General features: G+C 45.1%; 1 protein-coding gene and 1 long non-coding RNA gene across 23 annotated transcripts in view; one reads left to right on the top strand and one right to left on the bottom strand.

Moving 5' to 3' along the window:
* Positions 1–27,932, bottom strand: part of RBFOX1 (RNA binding fox-1 homolog 1) — a 1,840,194-nt gene that overhangs the window by 533,184 nt on the left and 1,279,078 nt on the right. For all 22 annotated transcript variants that reach the window (XR_012121954.1, XR_012121955.1, XM_073214708.1 and 19 more), the window contains exon 7: positions 4,485–4,526. Coding sequence is in view for 20 of the 22 variants with exons in the window: in XM_073214708.1 (XP_073070809.1) it covers positions 4,485–4,526 (42 nt within the window). In the remaining 2 variants the exon portion in view is untranslated. The remainder of the gene's footprint in view (positions 1–4,484; positions 4,527–27,932) is intronic.
* LOC140843968 (uncharacterized) lies at positions 422–27,685 on the top strand. The gene is made up of 4 exons (XR_012121959.1): positions 422–482; positions 2,393–2,531; positions 8,959–9,144; positions 26,665–27,685. It is a non-coding gene; the product is annotated as an uncharacterized lncRNA (long non-coding RNA).

The raw sequence follows: 27,932 nt of genomic DNA, 5'->3' as shown, positions 1-27,932 counted from the left end.
AAACTGAACGTTCCTCATTGGCTTATAAAGGATTGAAAGAGGATTGAAAAGGGAATAACTTTCTAAGCGATTCGCCCTTCCCTACTGACGCGCTATTCACTGCTGGAAAGCTGTGATTTCCAGGCCAGGGAGGTTCTCAGACTTTGGGAAATGCTAGAAATTGGGTGTGGCGCACCTAAGTCTCAGGATCCTTTGTTTGGCTCTGATCTCTAAGTTTGGAGGGTCCAACGTACATCCTTGGGGATATTTACTCGGCTGGCAAGGCTCCCTTTCCTGATCAAGTCCCCTCTCAAAAGTTGGCTCTGGGCGACTAGGTGTATTGACCCCTGGACGCAGCTGATTGGACCAGAGTGCACAACCCTGGACCAATCAGACTCCTTTTTCAGGAATTGTCATCAGGAAGCATTAACCGTTCCCTACCCCTGTGGGAACTGATGAAGCATACATCTTAGGGGCTGAAAGGGGCCACGGGCATAAAAAAGGTAAAGAGAGCCTTTTTCGAAAGAAAAATCCAGCACACCCACAAGGAGAAACAAAGCTGATGGTCCAGGCAGAGCTGGCCGAGGGCTGACAGCTTTGTAAGTCCTTGGGAGGCCTGGTTACATGGCTTCTCTGCTTAGGCTAGCCGGAATCAGTCCTTACTATGTGCCTAACTTAGTAAGGAACGGTTTTCTCCTGAATACACCACCATGCCATCAACAGTGGAAGCTAACCTTTGATTTGCTTTTTAGTGTGGGGTTTGGGTGGGAATAGATATACCCCAAATGTCTATATTCTCTGGCCTGGTATTCCTAGCAGGGAGAGGAATGAGAACTCCTTGGGAATAATACTGTATACACCATAGCTAACATTGTTGATTATGAGGTAGCCATTTTTTAAGTGTTCTACATAAGTCATTTTACCCAGCCAACACTCCCAGCCCCTCTACCCTCCTAAGAGAAGGGTATCAACCAGTTATTCCTAACTCATGATCTGCCCTTCTTTAAAGCCCATTGAGATCGCTCGTGTTCCCAGTGAGCAAACCGCAGAACAGACAACCTGTTTATTGCTCCATCCCAATTTTTTCCAGTCGAATCGAGCCCACGTGGCATCCTTCTGAGGCAGACACTACTGGGTAATTCTACCAAAGCCATCCCTGTCATCCCCCTGTTAAAGCAACTGCTGTTTTTGTTCAGGGGGCAATGTGCGTGCCCCTGGGGATGAATCGAGGTGCTGTAGCAAGTCCCTGAGATCCCAAGACAGTGGGAGTGATTGGCAAAGAGACTGGCCAAGAGGATGAACGACTGTCCACAGAGAAGGCTGCTGGGAATGATTTTCTGCCAATCAAATGCAAGAGCCATGAGGAGAACCTCTTCCCCTTCCCTTGTGATGAGAATGCTGTCATGTGAGCAACTGATGCTTCTTTTTCATCTTGGAAGAAGGAAAGAAAGGCCAAGAGAAGCACCTTGATTCCAAACCACTGGCCTGACACCAAAAATACCCCGAGTCAACCTTGGAACTAGGAGGTGATGCAATGTTTTTATCTTATAAATACATTAGCTTTCCTATTCTTGCAAACAATGGCCTCCTATCTGGAAAAAAAATGATATAATTTTCAAGAGTACTTCTCAGAGCATCCTCTGCATCCAAATATATTCTGATCAGATGATTTTGCAAAAAACTGCATATTATATCCATCTCTCTGTATTTCACCTTTGCACATTAAAGGCTCTGAGAAGTCCTGCAGTTAAAAAACAAAAGTCTGACCTTTAATTTGTATTTTCTAAAATTAATCCATCCCTGTTTTTCTTTTTCTTTTTTTTTTTTAGATTTTGCAATATAGCACATGTACTTCGGGGTCCATTTAAAAAAAAACTAATTTAGGGTTTGTGAGAAAAATAAAGGCAAGGAGAAGGAGCAGGTTTTGGATATGCCGATCCCTACGCATCGTCTACATGTGCAAAACAGGAAGAGCAGCTGTATCTTTCTGCATATCTGCTGTTTCCAGCTGTATCTGCAAGCGGAAGGGATACCTCTTAACAACTACCTACTCGTATCTCTAAATTCTGGTAACATAACAGAATGAACTAATGAAGGAATATAAACTTGACAATATGGCCATAGTTCAATCATTTTGTACGTAAATCTGGACATGCACTTTGATTGCTGTATTTTAAACATATTTTACGAAGTGTGGCTGGCAGGCAGATACCTTTAAACTATTTTAGTAACTAAACAGCTATCTATTTTTCTCCCACTGTCTCTCTTCCTAAGAAAAATAGGAAGATTAAGGGAACTGCATTTCATTGAGATGGCGGGGCAGTAGTATTTCAGATCAGAACAAGATTTCTTTCAGGAGCCCTAAAAAAAAAATCCCTCACCTTAATCTTAATCAAGGAAGTTTTCTTTTCAGGTAGTAGAGGGGCTGAGTACGCACGGCAAAACAGAAGAAGAAAAGGAAGGAAGGAAGGAAACAGGGAGGAAGAAAAGAAATGGAAGAAAGAACAGGAAAGGAGGAGAGAGAAAATGTCCACATATGACAGCGGTGGAAGGTAAGACACATACCACTGGTGTCTCCCGGGAGGGAAGTGGGGTGCCTAAGACTCACATGGGAACGGAAAACGTCACTGCATTCCCTCTGGCATCGTTTACATTTTGAACCACATAAATGTGTATTCCATCGATTTAAAACTGTAGTCTATTGATTCAACACATAAATTAGTTTAAAATGTAAAAACCGACTACAACAGTAACATAAACCAAAGCGCTGGTCCTGATACTAGAGATGGTCTTACACGGGACTATTGGAGCCGCACTTTAGACCAAACAATGTGACCCATTATATGAAACCTGGCTTTAATTTGTTTAACAGAGTGGGCAGGGCTGCACTCCTGTTCCTGAGCCACGTCCCTATTGACAACGCCCTCATCAATGAGAAATAAACCCTTCAAACTGCACACAAGCACGTCATTACCTCCTGCCCCTCTAATTTGCCCAGCAAATCTCATTTGCCACAGAGATTTCAATATTGTCTTAATCCTGAGGAATCTGTCAGGGACTCCTGGAGACAAAAGCAGGCATTTTTCTCTTGCTTTCACTCTGACCTAGTTCTGGCCATCGTTCCCATCCAAACAGGAAGAGAAATCTGAAGTTGCAATACATTATTTACCAGGATGAACCGGTGATTCAAACTGCAGGGAAAAGCAATAAGGGAGCTCGGGAAACCTTAAAACATCTTGAAGGCTGTTTCATGAAAGAGTCACAACTAATGTAGGCGCAGGTACTTAGGAGTGGAGTGGGCAGGGATGAGTGGTTAACCCAGAGAGGGCCTCGCTGGGATGCCACACACAATACATATGCATAAAAGAAGAAGAAAACCTCTACTCACGTTCTCAGTTCCAGGCAACTGGATTCTGTTTTACATAAGGATTTAACAAACCTGAAACCAATAGCAAATGTAAAACAGAAATAACTACAAATCATTGTCATCTCCTGACCGGCATTAAGTAAATGCTCTCAGAAGTTACAAGGCAGTGTATAAATGGCATTAAGCTGGTTAATCAATTATCCTGAGGCATTAGATCCCTTTGAGGACAAGGGTCCCCCAGTCCCGAAGCTTATTGTTGTGATTTTAAAAGCAGCAGATTCCTCTCATTTTTATCACAATGGGGAAACATGCCTATAAGGCACATTGTCCGGTAAAAATTGCCAACTTCCGACAGTGACATTAAAAATAGACCAATTATGACTTCAAACTCGTCCATCCAAAACACGAACGCATTAAAAATACATACATACAGATTGGGTGGAAGGCGATCCTGATAGTTCCTGAAATACCATACCCATGCCAGGAGGATATCAACCGTGAAGCCATGGAAGCAGAGCAATGCCACTAAGCTACACTTGCAAGCAATCCATTCTCTCCTCATCTAGGGGACGCTTTTTACCTCTAATGTACTTGAGCGATGAGAGAGTCTCATTTTTAAGAAGGTACATAAGCATATGAGGTTTAAACTTCTGCCTCCAGCTCCCATAGACACAAACGCCACTAAAACTCAAAGGTTTGCAGACCTGAATTCTCCTAGAAAATGCCCTTGACATACTAGTGGCTCGCCCACCCCAGTTAACAGCAAGAGAACATTTTAGCCAGTCAGCAAAAGGCCTGGTATTCACGTTCCGACGCCAACAAGACATCCTTTTGACCTTTGTTATTACACCTCGTGTTGTACATAAAAAGAGTACAATGATGTCAAACAAATTCCAGAAGAGAAGTATTTATTGCTGAATCTAAATCAAAAAATCCATATCTACTATAATGGCACTTCAAAAGAAGATATACTGTATTTACCAGCTCAATCAATACTAAATTAGCTGGGATAAATATTTTCAACTCTACCAGTCTGAAGATGAAGCCGGCTATTTAGAACCCTGGGAGAGACGAAGAAATTTTTGCTTCTCACACAGAAACGAGGAACGGGAAGTGTTTTACGAGCCAGAGCACCTACCCTTAGCTGCTGGCCTTCACAATTCATCTGTTGTCTTGAAACCTACAAAGAAAAGAGAGGGATCAATGAGAAGGTTCTGTATAAAAACCACATAAAAGAAAACGGGAGGTTGCTTCTAATCAGCGGGCTCAAAGCAGACCCGGAATTAATTAATGATGCATTTAATTTATTTTTCTTTAAGTCTAAATAGCCTGAGCTGTACTTGGAGTTTCAGTCATGTGATCCAGAAACACAGCTAGGAGAGTCCAGAAGGGAAGAAGGGGTGCCGAAGAGGGTGTGGGGGGCAAAATCTGTGTGAAAATCCGCCTCACCCGGGCTTAGAGGTGCAGGCATTCTTCCCTAAAGGCCATTCCAGGGGGTTGGGAATAGGCACAGGCCACCACACAGTGTCTCCGCTGATGTTCAGGGTCAATAGTGTCACCCAGAAGCCTTGGCAAATGGGTTACGTTCTTCTGTCCAGTTCTAATCAGGTGGCAGCGAGTCCCCATGGGACTGTGCTGGGGAGAATTCTGAGGTCAGTGCTTATATCAGAGAAAAAAAAAAACCCTGATCAATTTGTGACATGCATCGATTTTCCTTGCCCTACCAAAATGTGCTTCTTAAAATCAAGGAGGCTTCTTTAAAGTGACCATATAGAACATATGGTCCACACAGGAAAAACGTATGTGAGTTACAGGAGTGGGTGAGGCTGCATGAAGGATAATGCCAGGGACACGGGACAGGAAGTGGACTGAGAGAAGGACAAGCAGGGCTCGTGGCCACTCGGCCACTAAGGGACGGGCCGGCTCTGTGTTCAACTCAAATGGCCAGGCAGAAATAAAATTCAGGTCTGCGTTCACAATTTATTCCGTGTATTTCTAGTAGTTTTTTAACCAGTGAAACAACACTTGACTTTTAGCATCTGACAGTACATTGCAAGTTTTTGAAACTTTTACTACAAGATAAGAAGGTTTAGGGACTGACTTTTGAAGTATGTTTTATGTATCTTGTACTGGAAGTTTCTTTTTACTTTCTCTAAAACAAAAACAAAAACAGGAATCTTTAGCCCAAAGTCTATAAATCAGTGCTTCCCTGTGCCCTTTAACTCAGAAATATCATCTTTAAGAATAGCTCCTAAGAAAATAGAGACACGCACAGATGAATATTTACATGTCAATTAATTGCAGCATGATATAGGAAAGAAAAAAACTGTAAATATTACAATGTGTAATAATGGGAACATTTTAAATAAATTAGGGTACATAATTTATGTATAATATGATGGCACAGTGCGCAGCATTTAGAACCAGGGCTTTAAAAACAGAGATGGGAAATACTCAGAGGGTATACTGTTTTGTTTTTAAGAAGCCACAAAGGTGCATAAAATGTTGTGAATCCTATTTTGTTAAAAGTACAATGAAATGGATCATTAAAAAGAAGGAAGTAAGATAAAAGAAAAGAAAAGTGGGAAGGACTGGGAGGGAATATTCCAAAATACTCAAAGGGAAATGTACATGATTCTGTAAATACACAAGACAAATAAACACGGTGGATTATATGCCTGAAACGGGTGACTCTATGGTATGTAAATTATATCTCCATAAACTTAAAAAATGAAACGGGGCAAATCCGTAGGAACAGAGAGCAGATTGGCGGCTGCCAGGGAGGGCTGGGGAAGGGGAGGTGGGGAAGGACTGCTTTTTGGGACTGGGGTTTCCATTTGGGGTGATGAAAAGTTCTCAGATTAGATAGTGAGGGTTGTGCAATATTGTGAATGCATTTAGCGCCCCCACATTGTACTCATGAAAAGTGGCTAAAATGATACATTTCATTTTATGTGGATTTTCCCACAATAAAACAAATGAAGTGGGTGATAAGGTTCTGGTTTTGGAGAAGATGGAATAAGCACCCTTCACCCTGTTTCCCCCAAACGATGCAACTGTAAGATCTGCCTAGAATGCCAGGAGCACCCATCTGAGGTCTCTGAAAGTAAACAGCATCAGGTGGAAGGACTTGCAAAGTACCACCGGACAAATGGCGAGTTCCCATCATCGCCCCTCACCACTATTTCCTGCTATGGATTCGGGGCAGCCTAGAGCCTAGGAAGTTTTCAGTGTAGGAATATGGGTTACATAAGATAAACATGACATACAGAAAGGACAATAAAAGGGCATATATGTCAGTAGGTTTCTATAGTCCAATTGAAATGATAAAACATTGATTCTATGTAGATGGAGAGAAGGTAAGGAAGTAATCCTTAGAGTCACCACGTAAAAAAGATAAGAATCTAAGTGATATGCCCCCAAACAAATGATGATACAAGAACCTGATGCCCGTATATAGGAAAACAACACACTTTGACGTAAAACCTCACAGTCTACACAAACATTAACTCAAAATGGACCACATATCTAAATGCATAACATAAAACTACATGGGGCACAACTGGAGAGTGATGGTAATCCTTGTACTTAATGCTCTGCTGTAGGTTTTAAACTTACCCTCTTACGTCATATAGGGCATTTATCATCGGGAAATATTTTATTATCAGTGGCTTGCAGAAGGAGGTATTTTTTTTAAATGTTACTGCAATACTGATAGCTTTCATTTTCATTAGTTAAATAAATTGCTTTATCTAATAACAAAATGAATGTTTCTAACATCTCTCTTCAAAAGCACAAGGGTTTGTCAGACTCAGAGGAGCCCAGTGATGACACTTCATAGCCCATTGGCTTAAACAGGGCAACGTGAAGCTGTATTATCCTGTTCTATTAGAAAGCATATCAAGTGCAAAATTCAGCAGGAGCCATGGAAACATCTATGTTGTCCTTCAGATGAAGCTGATTAAGGAAAATGAGATTTGGAGATCATAAATAAGGACATTTCGAATAATTGTGAGAGTGGATATTTGGATTTGACTTAGGGTGCTTTCCATTTGCTTGATTTTTCCTGCATCCCGTGTTGTCCTGACCATATTCCAGTAACAAGATCCTGTTTCTCCATTTGGGCCATGTTCCTGTCAATCCCATAAATTCTCTGTGGATTGGATAGCACGGCCACCACACTCTACCTGCTGCCTACCTCTGCCATTATCTCTTCAGTTGGAAATCATCCCAGTTTAACACCTGCATCTTCCGAGTAAGGTGACTGGTGACAAGTCCTTTCTCACCTAGTGACAGAGTGTGAATAGACAGTTATGCAAAGTGGCTGAGTCCCATGGTGGGTCTGTTTCCGTTGCAACTGCACTCATCACACTGCACTCCAAGCAGAGCGTAAGAATCCTCTGAAGGATCTCTAGTTATTGCTAGACCAAATGAGGCTCTTAAAAATTTCCCCCATAACCCTTAGAAGACAGCGTCAGAGAAAAAAAGGCACCTATAACCCCTTATCATCTGTTATGAAGAAAGACCCTTCTGGTGGACGCACGCTTTAAAAGCCAGCCTTGAAAAATATCTTAAGTGTACACTTTACTAAGTGTCATTTCATTTGGAAACTAACATGTGGTATTTTTTTTTCCTCCCATGGCAGTAATGCACAAAACCAATATATTTTATAGTCTATATGAAAAAAGGGAAAGTGGGAGGTCTGGAGCTGCGCCTTTAAGATGCTTCCAGAAAATCAAATACCACTCTCGATAGGGCTGCCAAGTAAGCACTTATGAAAGGTTAGAAACCGAAGCAATAAACTTCAGCATGAGACCCTTTAATCCTCTGGCTGGATGGGATGCTAATAGCGGGGATCCATCTTTCCCATCCAGCCAACAGCCCCAAAGACTTCCTCGGACTCAGTCTTTTTCTTCTGACATTGAGCGCTCTCTTATCAGTACTTCCCGCTCTATCCTGACCCTATACTCAGTCTGATTTCTCCTCCCACACATCAGTATGGATCTGCAAGGGAAAGGAAGGAGTCCTACTCAGCATTATTTTTCCCGAGTCTAGGATGATGTTTGGAATCCATTCATTTATTTGTCCATCCACCCACTCCTCCATGAAGCCAGCTACAAATACAAACATATATATATGATATAAGCACCTTCTGATGTCAGACACTGTTCTAGGCACAGGGAATACAAACGTAAAGAGGACTTCTGGAGCTCATTGTCTAAGTGAGGAAGATGAGTAAACCAACAGGTACAAAACCGAGTTTGCTGTGATGAAACTATAAAATGAGCTAACACGTGTAGGATGGACCTTGTCTTATGGAGTTGAAATAGGTGTTAGCGATTTTTGTTTGTTTGTGTGTCTTTGAGAGATTGTATCCAGAGAAAGAATTTTTAAAAAATTATTTCAAGGAGACAGGGGGATAGGTGAAAATCCCAGTGAGATTATAGAAATATAAACCATTCAATATGGCAGAAGAGCAAGTGTACGGTGAATTGCTGAGAGATTAACTTGAATTGGGAAAAGGAGCTGTCTAAAGAAATAAGAAGACAATCAATGCATAAACAGATATGCTTCGTTTCTTGTTTGTAATAACATAATGTTTAAAAATCCAGTTTTCAGGACTATTGTGAATTATTTAAAAAGAAAGGCACTGAAGACGTCTAACAGCACAGAACTCAATAATGCAAATCTCCTGGAACCTGTGTACATTTCTCAAAGTCACCATTTTCATAATCATCACAAATTCTTTTCAAATAAGATGGCATTCTCCCACGAAAGCATGCTTCAAAGCACCCAGGGTGAGTGCTACAATTTGCCTTTTCTTGAATGTATTTCAGGATTACTATATTCATTTGATATGTGAGGTCTGAGTTCCTACTCCCTGGCTAGCCCTGTGCTGATGGAAAGGGGATGCAGATGGAAATGTTACAGTGCACTTCCCCCCTGAAAAATATCTCAAAGACTGGGGAAGAGAGATGAATGGGACGAAGGTTATCACGCAGGGTCATAAATGTGACAGACAAGGCAAACAGGATACCATAGGCACCCAGAGGCATATGGCAAAATCTTTATTTTTGCTTAATTTTAACTATGCTGACAGGAAAATTAATATTTTAATCATTTCTTTAGCAAAATAAATTTCACTTGAACAGTGGTTAAAACCTATCAGATGCTTTCAATATCAGGAAATGTGCTACATTTTTTAGGAGGATCGTCTCAGTTAATGCTCACCAGTCTATGAGTAAGCAATACCCTTAGCTCTGCTTTATAGATGGGGAAACTGAGGCAGAGAGAGGTTGACAGACTTCCTGAAGTCACAAACCTGGGAAGTACTGGAGAAGGCATTACCTTGCAGAGGGCTTGACTCAAGTCCCTCTGAATCACTGCCATCCATGGCTCCCCGAATCAAGGACACTGGCCAAAATGACAGACACCCCCATTTCTAGCCCATCCCCCCAGGTCTGCACCACCCTTGTCCTTCACAGGGCCTCTTTGGCTGCTCTGCCCTGACATGATACTGTTTTCCATCCTGTGGTTCTCTCCAGCAGAACAGGAAGTGACTGTGAAGCCTGGTTCCATAAATGCACAGATCTGCACCCTTTACTTCTTGTGGATAAGCGCGGGCTTAGACAAGCTTCAGATGGGGATAATTTGATTTCCAGCAAATTAGGTTTCTCTGATAACAACCCACTGGGTCCTTTTGTAGGTCAAGTATTTCCCCAGTGAAAACTGGGGGCTCAGGAACCAGACAGCCTGAGTCCACTCAAAGCACAGCATCCACGTAACATTAGCCACCTTATGTAATCTCTGCCCTCAATTTGCCTGTCTGTATAACAGGGACAGCATGTTGCTGACGCAGTGTCTAGTTTTATTGTGAGCACAGAATGTTGGGAGGCACTAAGAAAAATGCTTGAGCCACTTAAATAATTCAACGAATATTAGAAATTGCTATGAAAACGAACGGGAGAGCTGGGCAGGGCTTCAGAAGGCACAGGAGGCCGAACGATGTGAATTTAAATCCCGGCTTTGCTCCCCATAGGCCCTGTGACTTTATTGGATGTAATAAGAGTTTTTGAGTCTCAGGTTCCTTTTCTCAAAAAAAAAAAATGAGGGCAATGGTTGCTGTGAAATTTTGGAAGGTTTGATAATTGTCCTTTTGAGGTGGATGGATATTAAATAGGCACTCGTAAACCCTGCAGATGAGTGGGTAGGTGGGCACGCCTGTCAGAGGACTGCTGGCAGCTATCACAACACAGAGTGTGCACTGCCTCTCACTCAAAGGTTGCTCTGCTGGGAGCCTCTGTAAGGGGACGCAGGGGCGAATGGGGACGGCAGGGCTCTGCTGCGCCTCCCGGGCTTCGGAAGAATGTGCGTAACCATCAGCACTGAGCTGGTCAAGTCCATGGCGGTTCTTGTATTACAGGCATGGGAAACCTTTCTGGAAAGAGCCAAGCAGTAAATACTTTTGGCTTTGGGGCCATCGGGGCCGTGTCTCTACCTCAATCCTGCTGTTGTGGCCAGAAAGCAGCCATAAACGATGCGAAAACAAATGGCTGCTGCTGCATCTCAATAATACTTTATTCACAGAAAGAGGAGGCAGGCTGGATGTGGCTAGATTTCTCTATGCCATGGAAAACTATGGATTCATAAATAATTTACAGATAGGAAAGCATGTCCATGGTAGGATGAATAAAGCAAAGCAAGCTAGTCTTGCCAATGGGTTTCAGCCCCGGGCAAGTTCGCTATGGATTCAGTGTGGCCAAAGAAAATGACAGCAAAATGTTCTCAGGGTGAAAGGGTTATACCCAACTTTATTTCCAGGTGGCGGGTCGGTCACTAAAATCCCGTTCACTCAGAGCGAGTCTGCATGCAGCAAGCCGGTCGCTGCCTCTGGGCCCCTCTGTCTGCACAGCCGTCCTCTGGGCCTCTGTCCTCAGCGCTGCCACCACTCCAGCCTCTGCTCTCCTGCAGCCTTACAGCCCTGCCACCGTGTCACACCCAGAGCACTGGGCAGAGCTCCTTATATAGAGTCAGCAGCCATGTATTGCCCACAGGTGTGCAGTGAGCTAGTCAACCAGGGCCAGGTGAGAATCTTGGCCACAGGAACTCTCATTTTATCCACAAAGCTGAGCCAATTTTTAAAATGTGATCCAGTTTATGTTTAAAAAGCTGTACGTATTGCTAAAAAAAAAAGGAACAACCAGCCCCAAATGGAGTCATATGCCCCCTATGACAGCAAACCAAGACTTAATTACAGTTCCAACCTATCTCAGGAATGTGAGCTTTGAACAGTCAATCTGCAATTTTCTGACCAGCTCTAGTGAGGTAACTTGCATGATAAAAAGCCGTACTGCTATCTTCCCTGTAAAAAAAAGATGCCCAGGCTTGAAACAATCCCTTTTCTTTTGCTAATAACTTCTTTCCCCGTCTCCTGTCTATAAAATCCTTCCATTTTGTTTGAACTCCGTCAAGCATATCTCTAATTGCTAAATGGGGTGCTGCCTGATTAACTTTGTTGAATTTTGTTTTTTAACAACATACACACACATGCGAATATCCATTTACAGAAGGAATGAGTCTGGAAGGTTAGACACCAAACTGCAAATGAAAGCATAAAAATGATGTCCTGGGATCAAGTATAACATTGGGAGCCAAGGAGGAAGGAGGCTGTCGTCTCATTTTCATCTCGGGTTCTATTATTTTAGCTTTTCCTGCAATGAGCATGCACTGTTTTCGTGAATTCAAATGAACAGCAGTGATAATAATATAACTTGCAAAAGCTGAGTTACAGGGTTATTGGAATGGTTAAATGAGAAATTGTATGTCGAGCATCAAGCCCAGGTCTGGCCTTACCCACAGGGACTCAGTTAACGGTAGTCCCCCTGCAGCACCGAGGGGTAAACACAGGGTAGCTGTTTTGGAAAAAATTCGACTACAGTTTTTCAGGGATTCTATCCATTCATGTGATTTCTCTTCAATAGAAAAGTAAAAAATAAAGAGAAGGGTGGTCTGCTATCCTACTTCTGGGCTCTTAGATGAGATATTTGTTAGAGATCTGAGTTTACGAAGACCTGAAATCCCTGAATATAATACAATCCCTCATGTGGCTGTAATAAACCCGTTGCTTTCTCCATGTATCCTACAATGAAGTGTGTCCTCCCATCCCAAGAAAACAGGATCAGTTGATGGCAGATAAGCAAATATAGATCCCATCACTTGCTGCCGCTCATGTTTCTTTTTGGTATAAGGGAGGAGGGGATAAAGTCTGTGAAAGTAGTAAGTGCTTAGGATTCAGGAAAGGACGTGAGGAATAATCAATTGAAAAAAATGAAAACAGAGAAGTCACAACAATGAGTCAAGTTAGCCATGATTAATTAGCTCGATTCTGGCTCACGTTGTATAAATGAAGAAAATGCATTAGAGAGAACTGTTGGGGAATCCACTCATTCCCCCTCAACTCCCTTGACAATTTCATTTGAACCTTGGGGAGGATCAAAATCTGCTGGGGAAATCTTGTTTGATTTGGTAAAAGTGTCAGCTTTGGAGGGGAGACTGGTGTGTGGACCAAGCCTGACCTGCAATCTGCACAAACTCAGTGTTTTTAGCACTTGAATGACCTGTACTATAACATGGTCTGTGCCAGGCACTACACATTTAGGGAGCACCTCCCCGGCTGTTCCTTGTAACACCGTAGCATTTGATGATGCTGGTATCTATACCAAGAGAGTCACTGCTGGAGATGTAAGTCATAGGAGAGATTCAAGCATGGCCTATCTGATTAAATGGATGTCAGGGGTCAGGGTGCTCCACAGAACTTGAGTGAGGCTCAAATAACAGGCTTTAAGGGACTGTTTGCTTTAGGAGGAAATGCTTTTTCCACTTCCTCTGCCATGCACCCACTTGTTAAATACACCATAACAAACAGAACAACGCCCCAGGTCGGGGACAGAGCCATCCAAGCAGATGGGTCAAATAGACTAACATTAAGCAAGAGGCAATGGCCGCAGGCGGCACCTGAAAAGGATCCTTTTATCCTCCTGCACCGATGTGCTTCCGGCAAGGGTGCCGTCACCTGGCGTTGTTCATTTCAGGCTCAAGGCTGGTCTTGGAGTGAAAGGACAGCTCCTGACGAGGTAGAGCCCAACTAGGGGGACACGCACACATCCACACCTTTCCAAGTGCAACCAGGAAGAGTCTTTGCATCTGATCACTTGCAAAGTGGGGGAAACATATTGCCTATTATTTATTCTAATAATAAACCATTACCCCAGGCATATTTTTGTTCTCCAGATTTAATAAGGTATTTTGTGAACCGAGGCACAGGAGGGAGGGAGAAAACAACTGCGGTTATTACGATGATGATTTCCATTTGTTTCAGATGCAGAAGCCATCACCGTTCCTTTCCTTCATAATCGAGGGTTGTAATTGCCCCCTCAACCCCTCCCCAACCTCTTGCTCAGTCCAAGGGAATTTGAACAACACTCACCAAAATGTCCTGAGGAACTAAAAGGGTTTGACATGCTTCCCTGAGCCAGTCTCCTGGGGCCATCATTACCCTATAGCCAGAGAACTCTGATTATATAGCATGGGGAATCTCAACTCAGATTTTCCCATCACCCCCTCTCTACACCCAGGGGTGGGGAAGAGTGCGGAGGGCTGAGTGGGTGACTCCCATGCCACTCGCTTATCTCTGCATAGTTGGGATCTATGTTCTCAAGACATTTTCGAGTTAGGATATTTTAACTAGACTTTTTCTGTCTTTTTTTTCTGGTTAGCTGTTGAAAACCTCTAAGGATAATTATATCAGAAGTTGATAATTTTATAATCTGCATCCCAATTAAAGAGATTCAGCAGAGACACACAGGCCACACAGCCTTATCTAGGCAGTCATCCTGACCATGTTAATTGAGAGACATTTGAGAGGCATCTTAAATGCGGTCGTTAAGAGGACCAGCTGAAAGCCAGATTTCCAAGGTTCAATCCCACTTTTACTACTTATTAGGCTTGGGACCTTGGACAAATTCCTCACCAGGGCCTGCTCTACACACTAAAGGGTCAAACCGAGGTTTGAGGGAGTTCATATTTGCAAAGCGATTAGAAGAGCACCTTGCGTACAGAAAGCACAGCAGACGTGCCTTTCCAATCCAAGAAAGTGAATTGAATCCCAAGTCTGTCAGTTGCTGCTATTATTTCTTATGCATGATGACAATGTGTCTGCACTCAGATGTCGAATGGACAATATCACGGTGGCAGAAAACCAAGGTTTTAAAAAGCAGCTGATGTTTTCTGCAAGTTTGGTTCTATGACATTAAAAGTTCGCGTCTACAGATCATAGAGTATGTCAACAGAAATAAATCATGTAACAACCACTGTACTATCAGAAAGAGGGAAAAAAATAGCGAGGTGAACTAGGTCCCATCGGACCAATTTTCCAGACAAGGAAATAGGGACATAAATGACTTTCCAGTCAAAGGCAGCCCAGCTGAACATCCCCAGGTTGGCTCTCTAAGCTATGCTGCTTTGGAAATCTAAATAAATCTTTACATAGCTCTAAGAGGTCTTTGCCATTCCTGATTTCTGTGACTTTACAAAATGTCATCGTTTAAGAAATGGGAACAATCCTGTAGCTGCAGAAGCTTGAGGAGTTTCATTTTCTAATTTTCCAGTTCAGTTACCTGACAGGGTTGCTGGGTGGTGGCTGTTATTGTTGCTCTGTGTGTGTGTGTGTGTGTGTGTGTGTGTGAGTGTGTGTGTGTGTGTGTTTTCATAGTCTTCCTGGAAAACATAATGGACGAGCACTAGAAGACATGCTGCGTGAGAAATGAGCTCTTAAAACCCTACCCTCAAAGATTCTTTACTGGAAGAACTAGGTTCCCGAAAGTTCTGAAACAATGAGGAGGCATTTGTGTAAATTGCAGGCAATTTAAAAGGAAAATCTAGGTCATCTGGCTGTTTGCTTTGTCATCATCAGTATTAATTAGACACTGGAAGTAATGGCGGAGCTCAGAGAGCTCTTCAGATTTAAAATAATAATAAAAGTAAACCAGTAGAGCACAGAGCTTTACCTTCGGAAAGAAAATATTTTCACAAGTCGCGTTCTGAAAGAACCTGAGTGGGAAAACCTTGCAATTAAATTCTGCAAATGTGCTCTGAAATAATCCCAGGGGAAGCCTTATCTGTACTTAATATTCAAATAAATATTCTTTTTGTGTGCAGTGCATTCGATAGGGTGCATTTTATTTAATTTAAGTGGCTAAGGTAATCATATCATGAGGGATAATCACAAGGAACAGAACCCTCTACCTAGGATAAACGGACCAGCTCCACAGCTGAATGGGTGACCATGGGCGAGTTAAGAAATGGCAAGTGCGGAATCCCACACACAGTTTTCCCCGGAGTGTCCAATAGGACCTTAATACTCAAAGTGAGGTCCACGGACAAGCCAGGGATATGACTGTTAGCTCATTAGAAATGCGTATCTCAAACTTCACCCAGACCGACTGAATCAAAATCTGCTTTTTCTAAGACCCCAGATGATGCACATGCACATTAAATCTAGAGAAGCAATGAGACCATGCGAGTTGGGGGTGTCCTGCTCTTTTGTCCCGCAATAAGGAGGGCACCTCTAAGGACCGTCTCCATGTGGTGGGGACCGGAAGGCCACTAGAGAACACCCCCGTCTCCAGATGTTTCCTGGAACTGAGGTGGCATGGCTCTAAGGCAGCCTCATCCACTCCTCCCTCTTTCTGTCCATCTTGTGATGTGCCCTAGGGGTGGTCACCGATGACGGCCAGCTGGGGCCCCCCAAGGAAGCAGAGGAGGGAGAAGGGCTCTGGCTCTCCTCTGCACCCCCAGACCCTGGCGCTTTGACTGCTCTCAACCTTAGTCCTGCCCTGCAGACCCACCACCCTGCAAGGAAGGCACAATCAGGCTTTCTTACTCCTTCATCCCCCGTTAGCTACCCCATGGGGTGGGCATCCTCATTATCATGACCCCATTTAACAGATGGAGGAGCTGAGACTCCGAGAGGCTACCTTACATACTCTGAACTAGGAAAAGGCAGAGCCAGGAGTCCAACCCAGACCCACCCGACCCCGAGCTTCCTACACGCCACCCCACCTCATCTGCACACTGGAGGGGGCTCCGCGCTCACACCGTGTCTGGTGCGGCACCTTGGTGTTACCCGATAGCAGCCCCAGCCCAGTCCCAGTGCCCCTGCCTCTTCTCCTTTACGAGACCTCTCTGGGTCTTTACAGCGGCTCTTAGCATTGCACCCCCTGTAGCCACTGTGTCCTGTTAAGGTCGGCGTGGAGGAAGCCATTTCCTGTTGTTTTCAGGTGCACAGGGGAGAGATGGAGGGTGGCCTTGCTGACCCCTAAGCCCGGCACAGTCACCGTGTCATTGGAACCGGCTAACTCCACTTCCCATATGGTGTTTCTCAGGAAAAGCAGCCTGCGGAGATTCACCCTGAGGATGGGAGGAGGGGAAAGGTGTCCTTTCCTCGCCTGCCGAGGACAGGGATAGTGGACAGTCCATGCCCTCTTTGCTGAACTGAATTCTGGCCATTTTGCATCATGTCTGCTGACTCACGTCATCTTCCCGATGGAAGCAGTTTCCCAAGAAAGGCCAAGTGTAGCCAAGAAGAGCCTCCTTCCCCAAGGGTAGGGGCGTGCTCCCAGCCACAGAAATCAGAGACTGGATGCCGGGGAAGGCTCAGAGGGGCCACGCCACGCACCTGCAGACATAGGATTTCAGTCCAAGTGGCCTAAGCTGGGGGGCCCTCACGACGAAATGGCTGGTGAAATTCAAGGACGGATCTACCCAACAATGAACAGTTTATTCATTGGAATTATTAGAGAATCTCATCTCTAGTTCCATCAGGGGATTCTGAGAGAGCTCAGAGAAGGAATGGTCCTCTAGCAGATCTAACAATAATAAAAAAAAAGCTCTAGATATTCCCAATCAGGAGCTGGCCAATTTGTGATTTGTTCACATGAGTTTTAACCTTTCCTTAAAAAACAGAAAAAAAAAAAAAAAAGGATTGATTTAACAAAATCCTTCGTCATCCAATTCTAAGAGGAACAGAAGGAGGGACGTGGTGGCCATCCAGAACCTGCCGGCAGCCGCCGGAAGACTAATGTGCACACGGAAAGAGGTGGTTTCCTTCTTGGGACTTGAGCAGAGCCAGGAAGCCATGCTAACCTCAACAATGAGCGTCTCCAATAGTGAGGAAGCCCGTCCAGCCCACCTGGCTGAAACCCTCCTCAGCAGCCCCTGGCAGTGGTCCTGGGAGAGAGGGAAGCCTCTGTAATTAAGGTAACGAGGAAGAGATAAAATGCAGGTCACCACGGATGAGGTGGGGGGTTCCGTAGGTGTCAGGCAGGCAAACTGGGAGCACCTCGGCCAGACAGGAGGCACGCCATATGCGCTCTCCGGGCAGTGGGTGAAACGTGGGATGCTGGCTGGAAGCACAGAGATGTACAGTATTTAAGTCATTGGGATAACGGGCATTTATTAAGGACTCATGTCATGAGATGTCCTGAAGTAAGGGCTCTCTATGCATTATTATCTCATCACAATGAATCATCTCATATGCCTGGTGGGGTTATTATTTTTATCCCTCGCTTGTGGCTCAGAGAGGTTAAGTGACCTGCCCAAGCAGACACAGCAAGGAAATGGCCGAGCCGGGATTTGAGGCCGGGAGCGAGTAGGTCTTCCCACTCCTCTGCTTTTAAAGCTGTAGCCATATTCTTGCAGCCCAGCTTTAAGTCACCTTCTCTCCATCCACTCTGCCATCTAGGCCACCACCCTGCCGACCACGGGAGGTGACCGACCACCACAGCCCGGGTGAGCCTTCTTTGACCCCAACAGCTAGACCTAACAGGCTCTGCTGCCGGGCACCTCTGGGCTCCATCCCCCTCATCCCCTCCTCAAGTATTTTCTTTTTTGGGGATAGTTTTCTCAACTCTTCCTCAGAGGATGAGGATTTCAGTGCTTCTCCTGTCCTGATCATTTTCTCTAAGAGAAAGGGGGAAGTGTGGGGCGTACCGTCAGACAGAAGTGATTTCAATTCCTGGAACTGCTGCGGAATCACTGGACCTTCAAAACATGCCATAACTTCCTGCAGTGTGCTTAATAATGTCCCCCATCCCCAACATTCGTGTCCACCTGGAACTTCAAAATGTGACCTTATTTGGAAATAGGGTCTTTGCAGATGTAACCAAAGTAAGGACAGAGGTAAAATCATAGTGCACTGGGTGGCCCCAGATCTGTGACAGTGTCCACACAAGAGATGGAAAAGGGACAATCAGACACAGAGGGGAGAGGGCCATGTGCCAACAGAGGCAGAGACCTGAGGGGTGCAGCCATGAGCCACGGAGCACCAGGAGCCCCCCGACACCAGAGGAGGCAGGAAGGATCCTCCCCTAGCGCCCCGAGAGGGAGCTTGGTCCTGCTGACACCTCACTTTCAGCCTTCTGGCCTCCAGTCAGGGAGACAATACATTTCTGTGTGGTAAGCTGCCCAGTATGTGGTGATAGGTCACGGCAGTCTGAGGAAATACACACACTTCCCATGGTTCATTTTCTCATGTGTAAAATGGGTGTGAAAGTCACAGCCTCAGCGGACAGACGCCGTCCACATCAGGCCACCCCTGTCACTGAACAGCCATCCTCTCTGTCTTCATCCACATGTAGAGAAATGCCCGCTGGGCAAGACTGAGCACAAAGCTCACTGGGGCCACTCGACTCCCAACAACCACCCACCGTATGGACCAATCTGCTCAGCATGCCTCTCTGAGACCCATCTGTCAATGACTTATCACTTTCCCACCTAATTTTCCGAATATCCACCCACCCTCCTCCACGGTGCTTCAAAGGGATCACGCATGTGTCCAGCAAGGTATCCCTATTGACTCTCTTCCTGAAATTCACACGTAGGGTGCCTGCCCCATTTTCCAGATCTACGTGCCAAGGACGTGTATGAGGTCCGGGCTCTCCTCAACAGACTGACACATGAATCCAGCTGACATGCTTTCCTCCCCCTTAATAAACTCAACAGCCCTGCTCCTCACACCTCCCCCAGTTGTACGTTGCTGCCAGGCTGCAATTTCTAAGGCCCACCAATGTCCTTCATCTGTTTTGAAAACTGTAGGGATCTCTGATATTTTCCCATTTCTAATCTCACACCTCTTTACTTTTTTGCCGCGTATTCTTGAGGGTATTTAATGATCTTGTGTCCAACTTATTCTGTCATTCTGGGATATTAGTCTAGGTAAAAGACTTCAGTTTATTCAGAGCTAAGAACTCCCAGGACTGACTCCATCATCCCTACCGAAACTCATTCCATCCTGAATGAAGATGATTTTCCTTGGGGGAGAAGCCAAGAGTGAGAGAACCACATCTGGTGTGTGATGCACTGACTTTCTCCTCTGAGCCCCACACAGGCTGCCCATCCCTTTCTGGCCCTATTGGATCAGATTTTGTTTTTAGATTTTTTGGTTTTACCTTGGCATTGTTAGCAACCCTTGGTTAAGTTCATGTGAAGACTGGCCTTCCAAAGAGTGGGCTTACTGAGGTGGTCATTTAAACTTAGATTATAAACGTTCCCACAAACACATAGCTCAGGGGTCAAGCTGGATTCCACGTTCATCAGATGCACCTTTTCTCATAAGCCTTCTGCCAGGTTGCTTTGTTTGTGGATCACGAACTTTCAGTTTGTGGATCACACACTTCCCAGTTTTCCATATTAATGTCACCAAGTTCCACGCTCCTCTTAGATTTTCTAGGTATGTCAAGTCCTGTTCACAGTTGGCTCACATTTTCAAAGAGATGCAAGCGCATGCAAACATCCTATGCGAGTCTTTCACAAGAAATCACAGTGATGTTTGAAGATTTTCTGAAAGGTGGGGGCCCCTTATTGTGGTTGAACACACAAGTTGTGGTGGCCGACCATCCCTGAGACAAACTCTACCCCAGCCATTCAGCTGTGGCCCTAATGCCGAGGTACAGCAATGCTACGCAGCCCATTACATCCAGTCGGGGCATGAACCGTGTGCCAATTTGATTAGAAAATGGCTTACACGTGGAGCCAGCCCTGTCTGTCTATTAGAGGGAGAGCTGGACTGATCAATCTTGGAAATGGAAAAGTTCTATCCTTCCTCAAGACTGTAAGCCAATTATTATATTGGATCTTGACTTCCAATATGTCCACAGGCTTCTAGGCAGCGAAACTGTGCCAAGTAACAGGAGACTGAGAAACCGTGTTTCTCAGGGCTGTGGACACCATTTCTATGCTGTAGATGAAGTAAAGCTAGCGTCTGCCTCCCTTCATTCCCTCCCTCTGTCTCTCCCTTCATTCCTGCCTTTTCTTCCCTTCTTTTTCTTTTTCTGCTTCCTTAACACCCACAGAAATGTAGTCTATGTATCACAGATGTGTAGGGAAAGACATCTATCAGTTTTCCTGGAGAAATGAAACAATTTGATTTCTTCTTCCGTCTGGAAACCTTCTTTGCCAGGTCTTGTGAAAGTTGAATTCCGGAAGGTGGCCCTCAGGATCAAGTTCTAGGCATGCATGGTCCCTGGTTAGGTTTCTCTAAGTACATTTACCTTGGTCAGAGGAGGATACGAAGAAGGATACGAGGAAATAGAGTGGAGAGATTTAGAGCAAAACCTCTGGACGCAGACCGCCTGGGTTTGAGTCCTGGCTCTGAGTCCTGGCTCTGCCCCTTGCAAGCTGCCTGCCCTTGTTACTTAACCAATGTGCACTTCTACTACCCAGGTTGAACCAAGGGGTTATTAATGGTATCTGACTGGGTTTGCTTAGGCATCTGTGAGTTCATACCTAAAGTGCACTTTGAGCAGTTCCTGGCATAGAGACAGTGTTATTTTATGCTTATTAAATAAAAGAGACATAATTAACTTATCCAGAGAGATGATTCATCCCCTCTATTCATTTACTTGTTTATTAATTGAATAAATATTTTTAAGTGTCCATTGTGTACCAGAGACTTAACTAAGACATCGCTCCTGCCCTCAGGACATACTCTGTCTTTTAAGGAAGGCAGATCGTTCTCAACACTCTGAGGTCTAAAAGGTGTTTAGGAGAAAGGAGCTGGGGTGGCTGTGGCCCAGTCACCATCAGACTCTCTCAGCAAGCACCCTGCTGTCCTAGCAGTGTGTGGACCACAGGCACTGCTCCTTCCGGACGGGAGAGGGCTTGAATTCGGGCTCATGAGCTTGTCTCTGGGAAGGCCCAGCAGCTGACCCTTTGTGGCCTGCCTGCAGAGCCTGGCCGGCCCCCAGAGCACCAGGAAGACCACATGCCATTCGTGGAAATCCTTCCCTGATACCTGAAGACAGCCCACAGCAGCAGGAGCCACGTGTAAACTTTCCCTAAATCTGTTGTAAACGTGGCCCCATGTCTCTGGCCTGAGAACTGGGGAGCAGGGAGAGAGTGGGCAGGCACAGGGGGTCACTCACCCTGAGAGGTACAGCCAGGGTGTTTCCGTTTAGTGGGTCAGCCTGCCCTTGCCTGGGAAATCTGGGCCTTTCCTTCCTCCCTGCACCTCTGCAGAAAGGCCGCAGATGCAAAGGAAAAGAGGGGACGCCATGTGAGTGTTGCTGGGAGGGGCGCGTACGCACGCACGTGTGTGTGTGTGTGTGTGTGTGTGTGTGTGTGTGTGTGAGAGAGAGAGAGAGAGAGAGAGAGAGAGAGACAGATAGACAGACAGAGGCAGAGAGAAGATGAGAAGTATGCTGGGGTGAGTTAAAAAAACGTCCTCTATTCATTTAATTCTGCAATTTCGAGAAGTCAAACACCCTGCAAAACCATTTTGTCATGGACACACAAATTAAATTATTAATTAAAGCACATTAAACATGGCCTGGCAGCTATTAACAGGCCTCACAGTCAGGAAGGGGTGGGAGAAACATCAGCCTGACAGAGGCTGACCTTCTGAGGCCCAGAAAAGGAGGGTCTTGATATGCCTCAGAGTGCACCCAAGAAGCTGGGCTTTAGGGCGGCCTCACGCAGAGGAAAGGCGTCTTGCTGACACCTGCACCTGAGCTTTGGTTGAGTCCTGATCAGAGCCGCGAGCACCGCAGCCTGCGCACAGCCGCTCCTACAGCGTGGACTGAATCCAAGACCCGGGGCGCCCAGCCCCTTGGTACCTGCGCCAGCTCACCCTAGACCTGGCACGCTCTCCCAAGCAAGGCTGGGGCCCCCGCAGGAGTCCAGGGGGGCCTGCAGTGCTGCACAGATCCCGAGGTCTCTTTTCAAACAGCTTCCGCTTGCAAGGCGTCTATGAATCCCAGCCTGGCCCCGGGGCTGCTTTTGGTTGTGGCGGCTCCAGTTCGAATCCCTGCAGCGCCATCTGCTGGCCAACCCCTCTTAGTACGGAGGAGCCCCGGGATGCTGGAACAACCCAGGGGCAGAGACCCCCGCCCCTGAAGCCAAGCGTTCCTCAGGACCTCGGAGGGGAAGGCAGCAGGTCTATCTGAATCTCCCCGACGCATGCCGCTTCTCGCCTGCAAGCCTGGGAAGCGTGCGACTGCAAATCGAACGCCCCTGGGATCTGGTCCCCTCTCTGCTGCTTGCTTACTGCGGGGCCTCCCAAAACGGCCCCTCCTCTGGGCCTCAGTTTCCTCCTCCATAAATTGTGGAGGTGGACAGGGTGATTTCCAAGGGCCGTTCTAGCTTTGGCTTCCTGTGAACTCTGACTTCGAGCCCCCTGTGTAAACCAGCTTGGCTAAAGACCCGCAGGACCAGGGAGAACTACAGAGACACCTCGGAATTCAGTCTTGCATCCATGGCCTAAAAAGCTTAACAACAAGGAAGGGACAGGCGGTCTGACGTCTACAGGAGTTTTTGCACGAGGACCTATAATAATTATCGCCTAATATTAAAAAGAAAATGCGTGGGAAAGAAGCCATGGATTATAAATTCATGGTGGATTATGTTTTAATGTTCCCCAAACAGAATAATAATTGCTGAAACTGCTTTGGGTATCAAGCTTCATTGCACTGAACTGCATTCCCAGAGTTATTATTTTTAAAAATCACTTACGGTACCAGGACGGTACAATGTCACAGAACTAGACCCTCCACGGCAGTCTCTGTCAGAGCCATCAGGCTACATCTGCTAATGTCTGGGGCAGGATACGAGTGCCAATGCTGTAAATTAAGGTGCAATTTGTAAATGCTTCATTAATATTTATTAAATGATTATTAGATGCTCTTACAATCTTTAATAAGATATTATAAAGCATGTCATTAAAATGCATTAGGAGCACATTCTTAGCAAGCCACATCATAGCCCGCTGTTAGGAAATGCCTAGTTTTATGATCCTCTTCCTAAAGCCTTTTCCAAGATACGATTATCATGAGGATATAGAAACTTAAGTGGCTGCCCGATCAAAACATCCCCTGGGACGGTGGCGTTTATCACCCACATGGGCATCAGAGGCAGTGAGTCCTACTTGCTGTCAACCCCCTTTCCAAATGCTGTGGCTTAGATCTAGCAGGAATTACCTGCAGAGAGAAAACATTTATCTCCAGATGATTAACCTACTGCATTGTGCTGAGAAGGTTTCTGAGGCCCTACTTGGGCTAAGTAGAAAGAATTAGTGATGGGGAAGAGATGCCCATTGTGCTCACGGTATATACAAGGGTGACTATGGGGCAGGTAACACCATCTCTGATCTAGGAAAGGGAGATAACCTAGTCAGAGGGGTTCCAAGGTGTGCTGGGGAAATAGCCATTCTGAAGGTCATGATGTGGTTTACTGTTCAGTTGCTCATATCCACACATACATGAAAACATTAAGTATCTTTGAAAGAATATTATGGAAAGATGGACAGAAAACAGCTCTCCATTCCCTCAGCACCAGGAGGTCCTCCTCCTGTGGTCCAAAAAGCTCTCGATGATTTCATAAAGGCCATTAGTATCTTCCCCCTGCAGCTTTCCATTGCATGTTTTCTTGCCTTTGAACTGGCCAAGGTCTCTCCCACCTCGTGGGCTGGTCTCTTTGCTTAGATGTCTCTTACCCCTGCTCTTTCAATGAGATTCTTTTTTAGTTTTTATGTCTCAGATGGAATGTGTCCCCTGAAAGAGCATTTTCCTGCCCATCTCGACTCTGTCCTGTTTGTATTTACATAGTGACAAAGATTGAAGACTCAAGATTCACAAGGTATGGTCAAGTCCCAGCTCTGCAACTTTCTATCTGTGGGAACTTTGGAGCCACTTATTCAACTTCTCTGCCTTTCTCCTTCCTTGGGTGCAAAATAGGGATGATAAAAACAATTCCATCTCATAGATTAAATGAGCTCATATTCAAAGAGCATTTAGGAAAGTGCTTGGCATTTAGGAAGTACTCATTAGGCATACATTGTTCCCCTTTCACCTCCTTCACTGTGTTTTCTCTCTTTTGTCTTTTGTTAGATGTCAGCTCTATGGGGACACAGACCTTGTGCATCTGGAACCTACCGAAGTGCCTTGCTCTTAACAGCTGTCCAATAAATACTAAGGAAATTCATAGCAGGGGCTTCACTAGGGTTGTAAGGAGTAAGGCACAGTTTCTGCCCTCATAGGGCATCTGGGCACAAAGAAAGAGTAAGAAGCATAACGTTGCAGTTCAAACTCATAAGCTCAACAAGAGGGGTGGTGTGGTGGGACAAGAATATCCTCTGGGGTCCGGCAGACTTGAGTTTGAAACTGTCTCTTCCACTCCTAAGAATATGACCTTGGGCGAATTATTTCATCTCTCTGACTTCTGTTTACTTATCTTTAGAATGGGGATAACATTCACATTCAAGAGTTAGAAGAGATATATATACACGTACACATAAATAAATATTGTTCTCCTTTTACCTCTTTCACTATGTTTTCTAAATGTATATATAGAGAGAATATCTACCTCTCTCTCTCTATATATATATATAGTATTCAAACATAGCTGTGCATAGTGTTCAATAAATCCAAGACTCTATTATTCTATTATTTGATGAGTGTTAGTTCTGTTATTTACAGGAGGCTCGGTAAATACCGTAGCGGCTACTTAATGCAGCCTGTGCAAATAAACTGAAGATTATGGGCCCTGAAAAGTGAAAGAATCAGACTCAGATGTGGCCACAGGAACTTGGAAGGTCTCCAGACCCCTCGGAAAGCACCCCTGTTTTCTAGGGAGCACTTTGCTGTGCCACCAGCCTGGTCAAGCCTTCCGGGAGGGTCCCCTCTGGTGCCCCAAGGGACCCTGCCAGCTTGGAGCTCGGTTCACCTCCTGGAGATGCCCCCAGACAGGGGAGGAATCATGTGGGGCTTCCCGGGCGCCCCTCGGAGGGCCGCATCAGGCCCTTCCCAACCTCCCCTCCCTGGAAGAGCAGCAGGGGGAGAGCCCCCGACCACGGGCTGCCTCGTTCCATCCTTCCACTCATGATCCTTCCTTCTTGTTCCCTCCAACCACAGAAACCCACGCACGGCCCCAGCTCCAGAGAGCTCTCTTCAGACCAAGGCACAATGCGACTCTGGTGGCAGGGCAGGGAGGCAGCCCCACACCCTCCTTAGCACGGGCGTTAGCATTAGAGAGAGGTGACTTCAGACCCCACCTCAGCCACTTTCTAGCCAGCAGACTACTTAAAACTGACGCTTAACCTCTTTTGAACCTTTCTTTTCAATTTTTTTTAAGATAAGGGTAACAGTGGTTTAAGTGTGTGCACAATTTAAAATGGCAATTTTATATTATATATACATATATATATATATGTATGTATTATACAACTGACCCTTGAAAAATGAGGGAATTAGACAAACCGACCCCCACGTGCAGTCAAAAATCTGCATATAACCTTTGACTCCCCAAAACTTAACTACTTGCCTACTGCTAACCAGAAGCCTTCCTGATAACAATTAACATGTATTTCACTATGTTTTTATGTAATAAAGTAAGCTAGAGAAAAGAAAATGCTTTTTCAAATCACTGCATATCTCCAAAAACATTTACAAAATATTTATTGAAAATATCCATTTATAAGTGGTCCCGTGCAGCCCAAACCTGTTTTGTTCAAGAGTCATTGTTCTACAAATACACTGAGCACATGCCTGAAATGTTCAACATTAAAAAACAGTAGCTATTACCATATTTATCATTTTTATGGAGGCTGTGCCATTTGATCAAAAACAATCAGCCATTCACAGGATAAACTATGGAACGACCCACAGTTGCCCCATCCCAGGAACAAAAATTGATGTGCTGATTGGGACATTTGTGGTTAACCAGTCTGATAAAGCGGTAAGCATTTTGTTCTTTCTGTTATGCGATTCTAGGTGCTCAAGCCCCAGAAGGAAAATCCAATGTGCTAAAAGATACCTGACTACGGGAAAAAACGCAAGACCGGAGAAGTTCCAAAGAATTTATTTTGGATGAAATCTCCAGTCTCTTTTCACCCCAAGTATCAACGTTTCCCAAATTGACCTGTTTTTTTCCCTCAAGAAACAACAAAACCTAAATGAAGTAAATGCACCAAATTATGTTATTTCATAGCTTTCGTAAGTACAGAAAATGGAAAGGGCAGAGGAGAGGGTTTATCACATCAGTTTATATAAAGTAACACCATGTGTACTGAGAAATTCCAGGAATATTTATATTTTATGTAAATATTTATATTTGCATTTTAGATAAAATAACACTACATGTACTGAGAAATTCCAGGAATAGTCCACCAAGAGAATAGGGGTGGTTTCCAAGCTCAGCAGGTATCATTCACCTCTTAGTTTCCAGACCCATTCACACACTCCCCCCACCACCAGACCTGCCATCCACACAGACACATTTATAAAATCCTAGGAAACCAACAACATTCTTTCTAGCTCTGCACACAGAGAGGGCTTTTTGTTTGTAGACATGGTACATACCTCCAAAACAGGATCTGATAAGACAACACACACTAACACACCTAAAATACACACACCTACACTGAAAGAAGCACAGAGAGAGAAGACTCTAACTCCTAAAGTGGGGCTGGGGTCACCCAACGCAGTCCCTGGAGCTGGGGCTTCCCCAAGAGGATCGTGCCAGGGATGTTGAAGCCCCTACATAAAGAGTAGTGGAAGCATCTGGGCTGAGGGCGGGAAGGAAAAGCCCCCACCACCACCACCACCCCACCCACGTCCTGAGGCGGCTGCTGATTTGAAATATTCCACCAACGTGTGACACGTGGGCATTCAGCAAGGGGCTCAGGCATATCACCAAGCAGGCGATTTGAATCCTGGGTGCTGGGACGTCCCAGGCGGGCAAGTGCCTGTGCCCATCTGCTGGAGAAGGCAGCAGGGCCTGCTTTCACATGTGCATGACAACCTCCTGATGGGGACTTTGCAAAATTCCACTCTCTGAATACTGATGGTGCCTGAAGGGGAAGGGACGCAAGCCTCGTTTACACATCACTGGCCATTTGCAAACATGGCATTTTGGCAAATGTGTTCCGTGTCTCACTGACTTCTTACAAAGCCGCTGAGACTCCATTCTCAATAAATAAACAAATAAATGGATAAATAAATAAAAGGAAGTGCATTGTATTAGAAAAGGAGAAGATACT

Source organism: Manis javanica, chromosome 10 (assembly GCF_040802235.1).
Source record: "Manis javanica isolate MJ-LG chromosome 10, MJ_LKY, whole genome shotgun sequence".
In the NCBI taxonomy this organism is placed as follows: Eukaryota; Metazoa; Chordata; class Mammalia; order Pholidota; family Manidae; genus Manis; species Manis javanica.
Note: the sequence above shows the minus strand (reverse complement) of the source record. Positions and strands in the feature narration are given on the sequence as shown.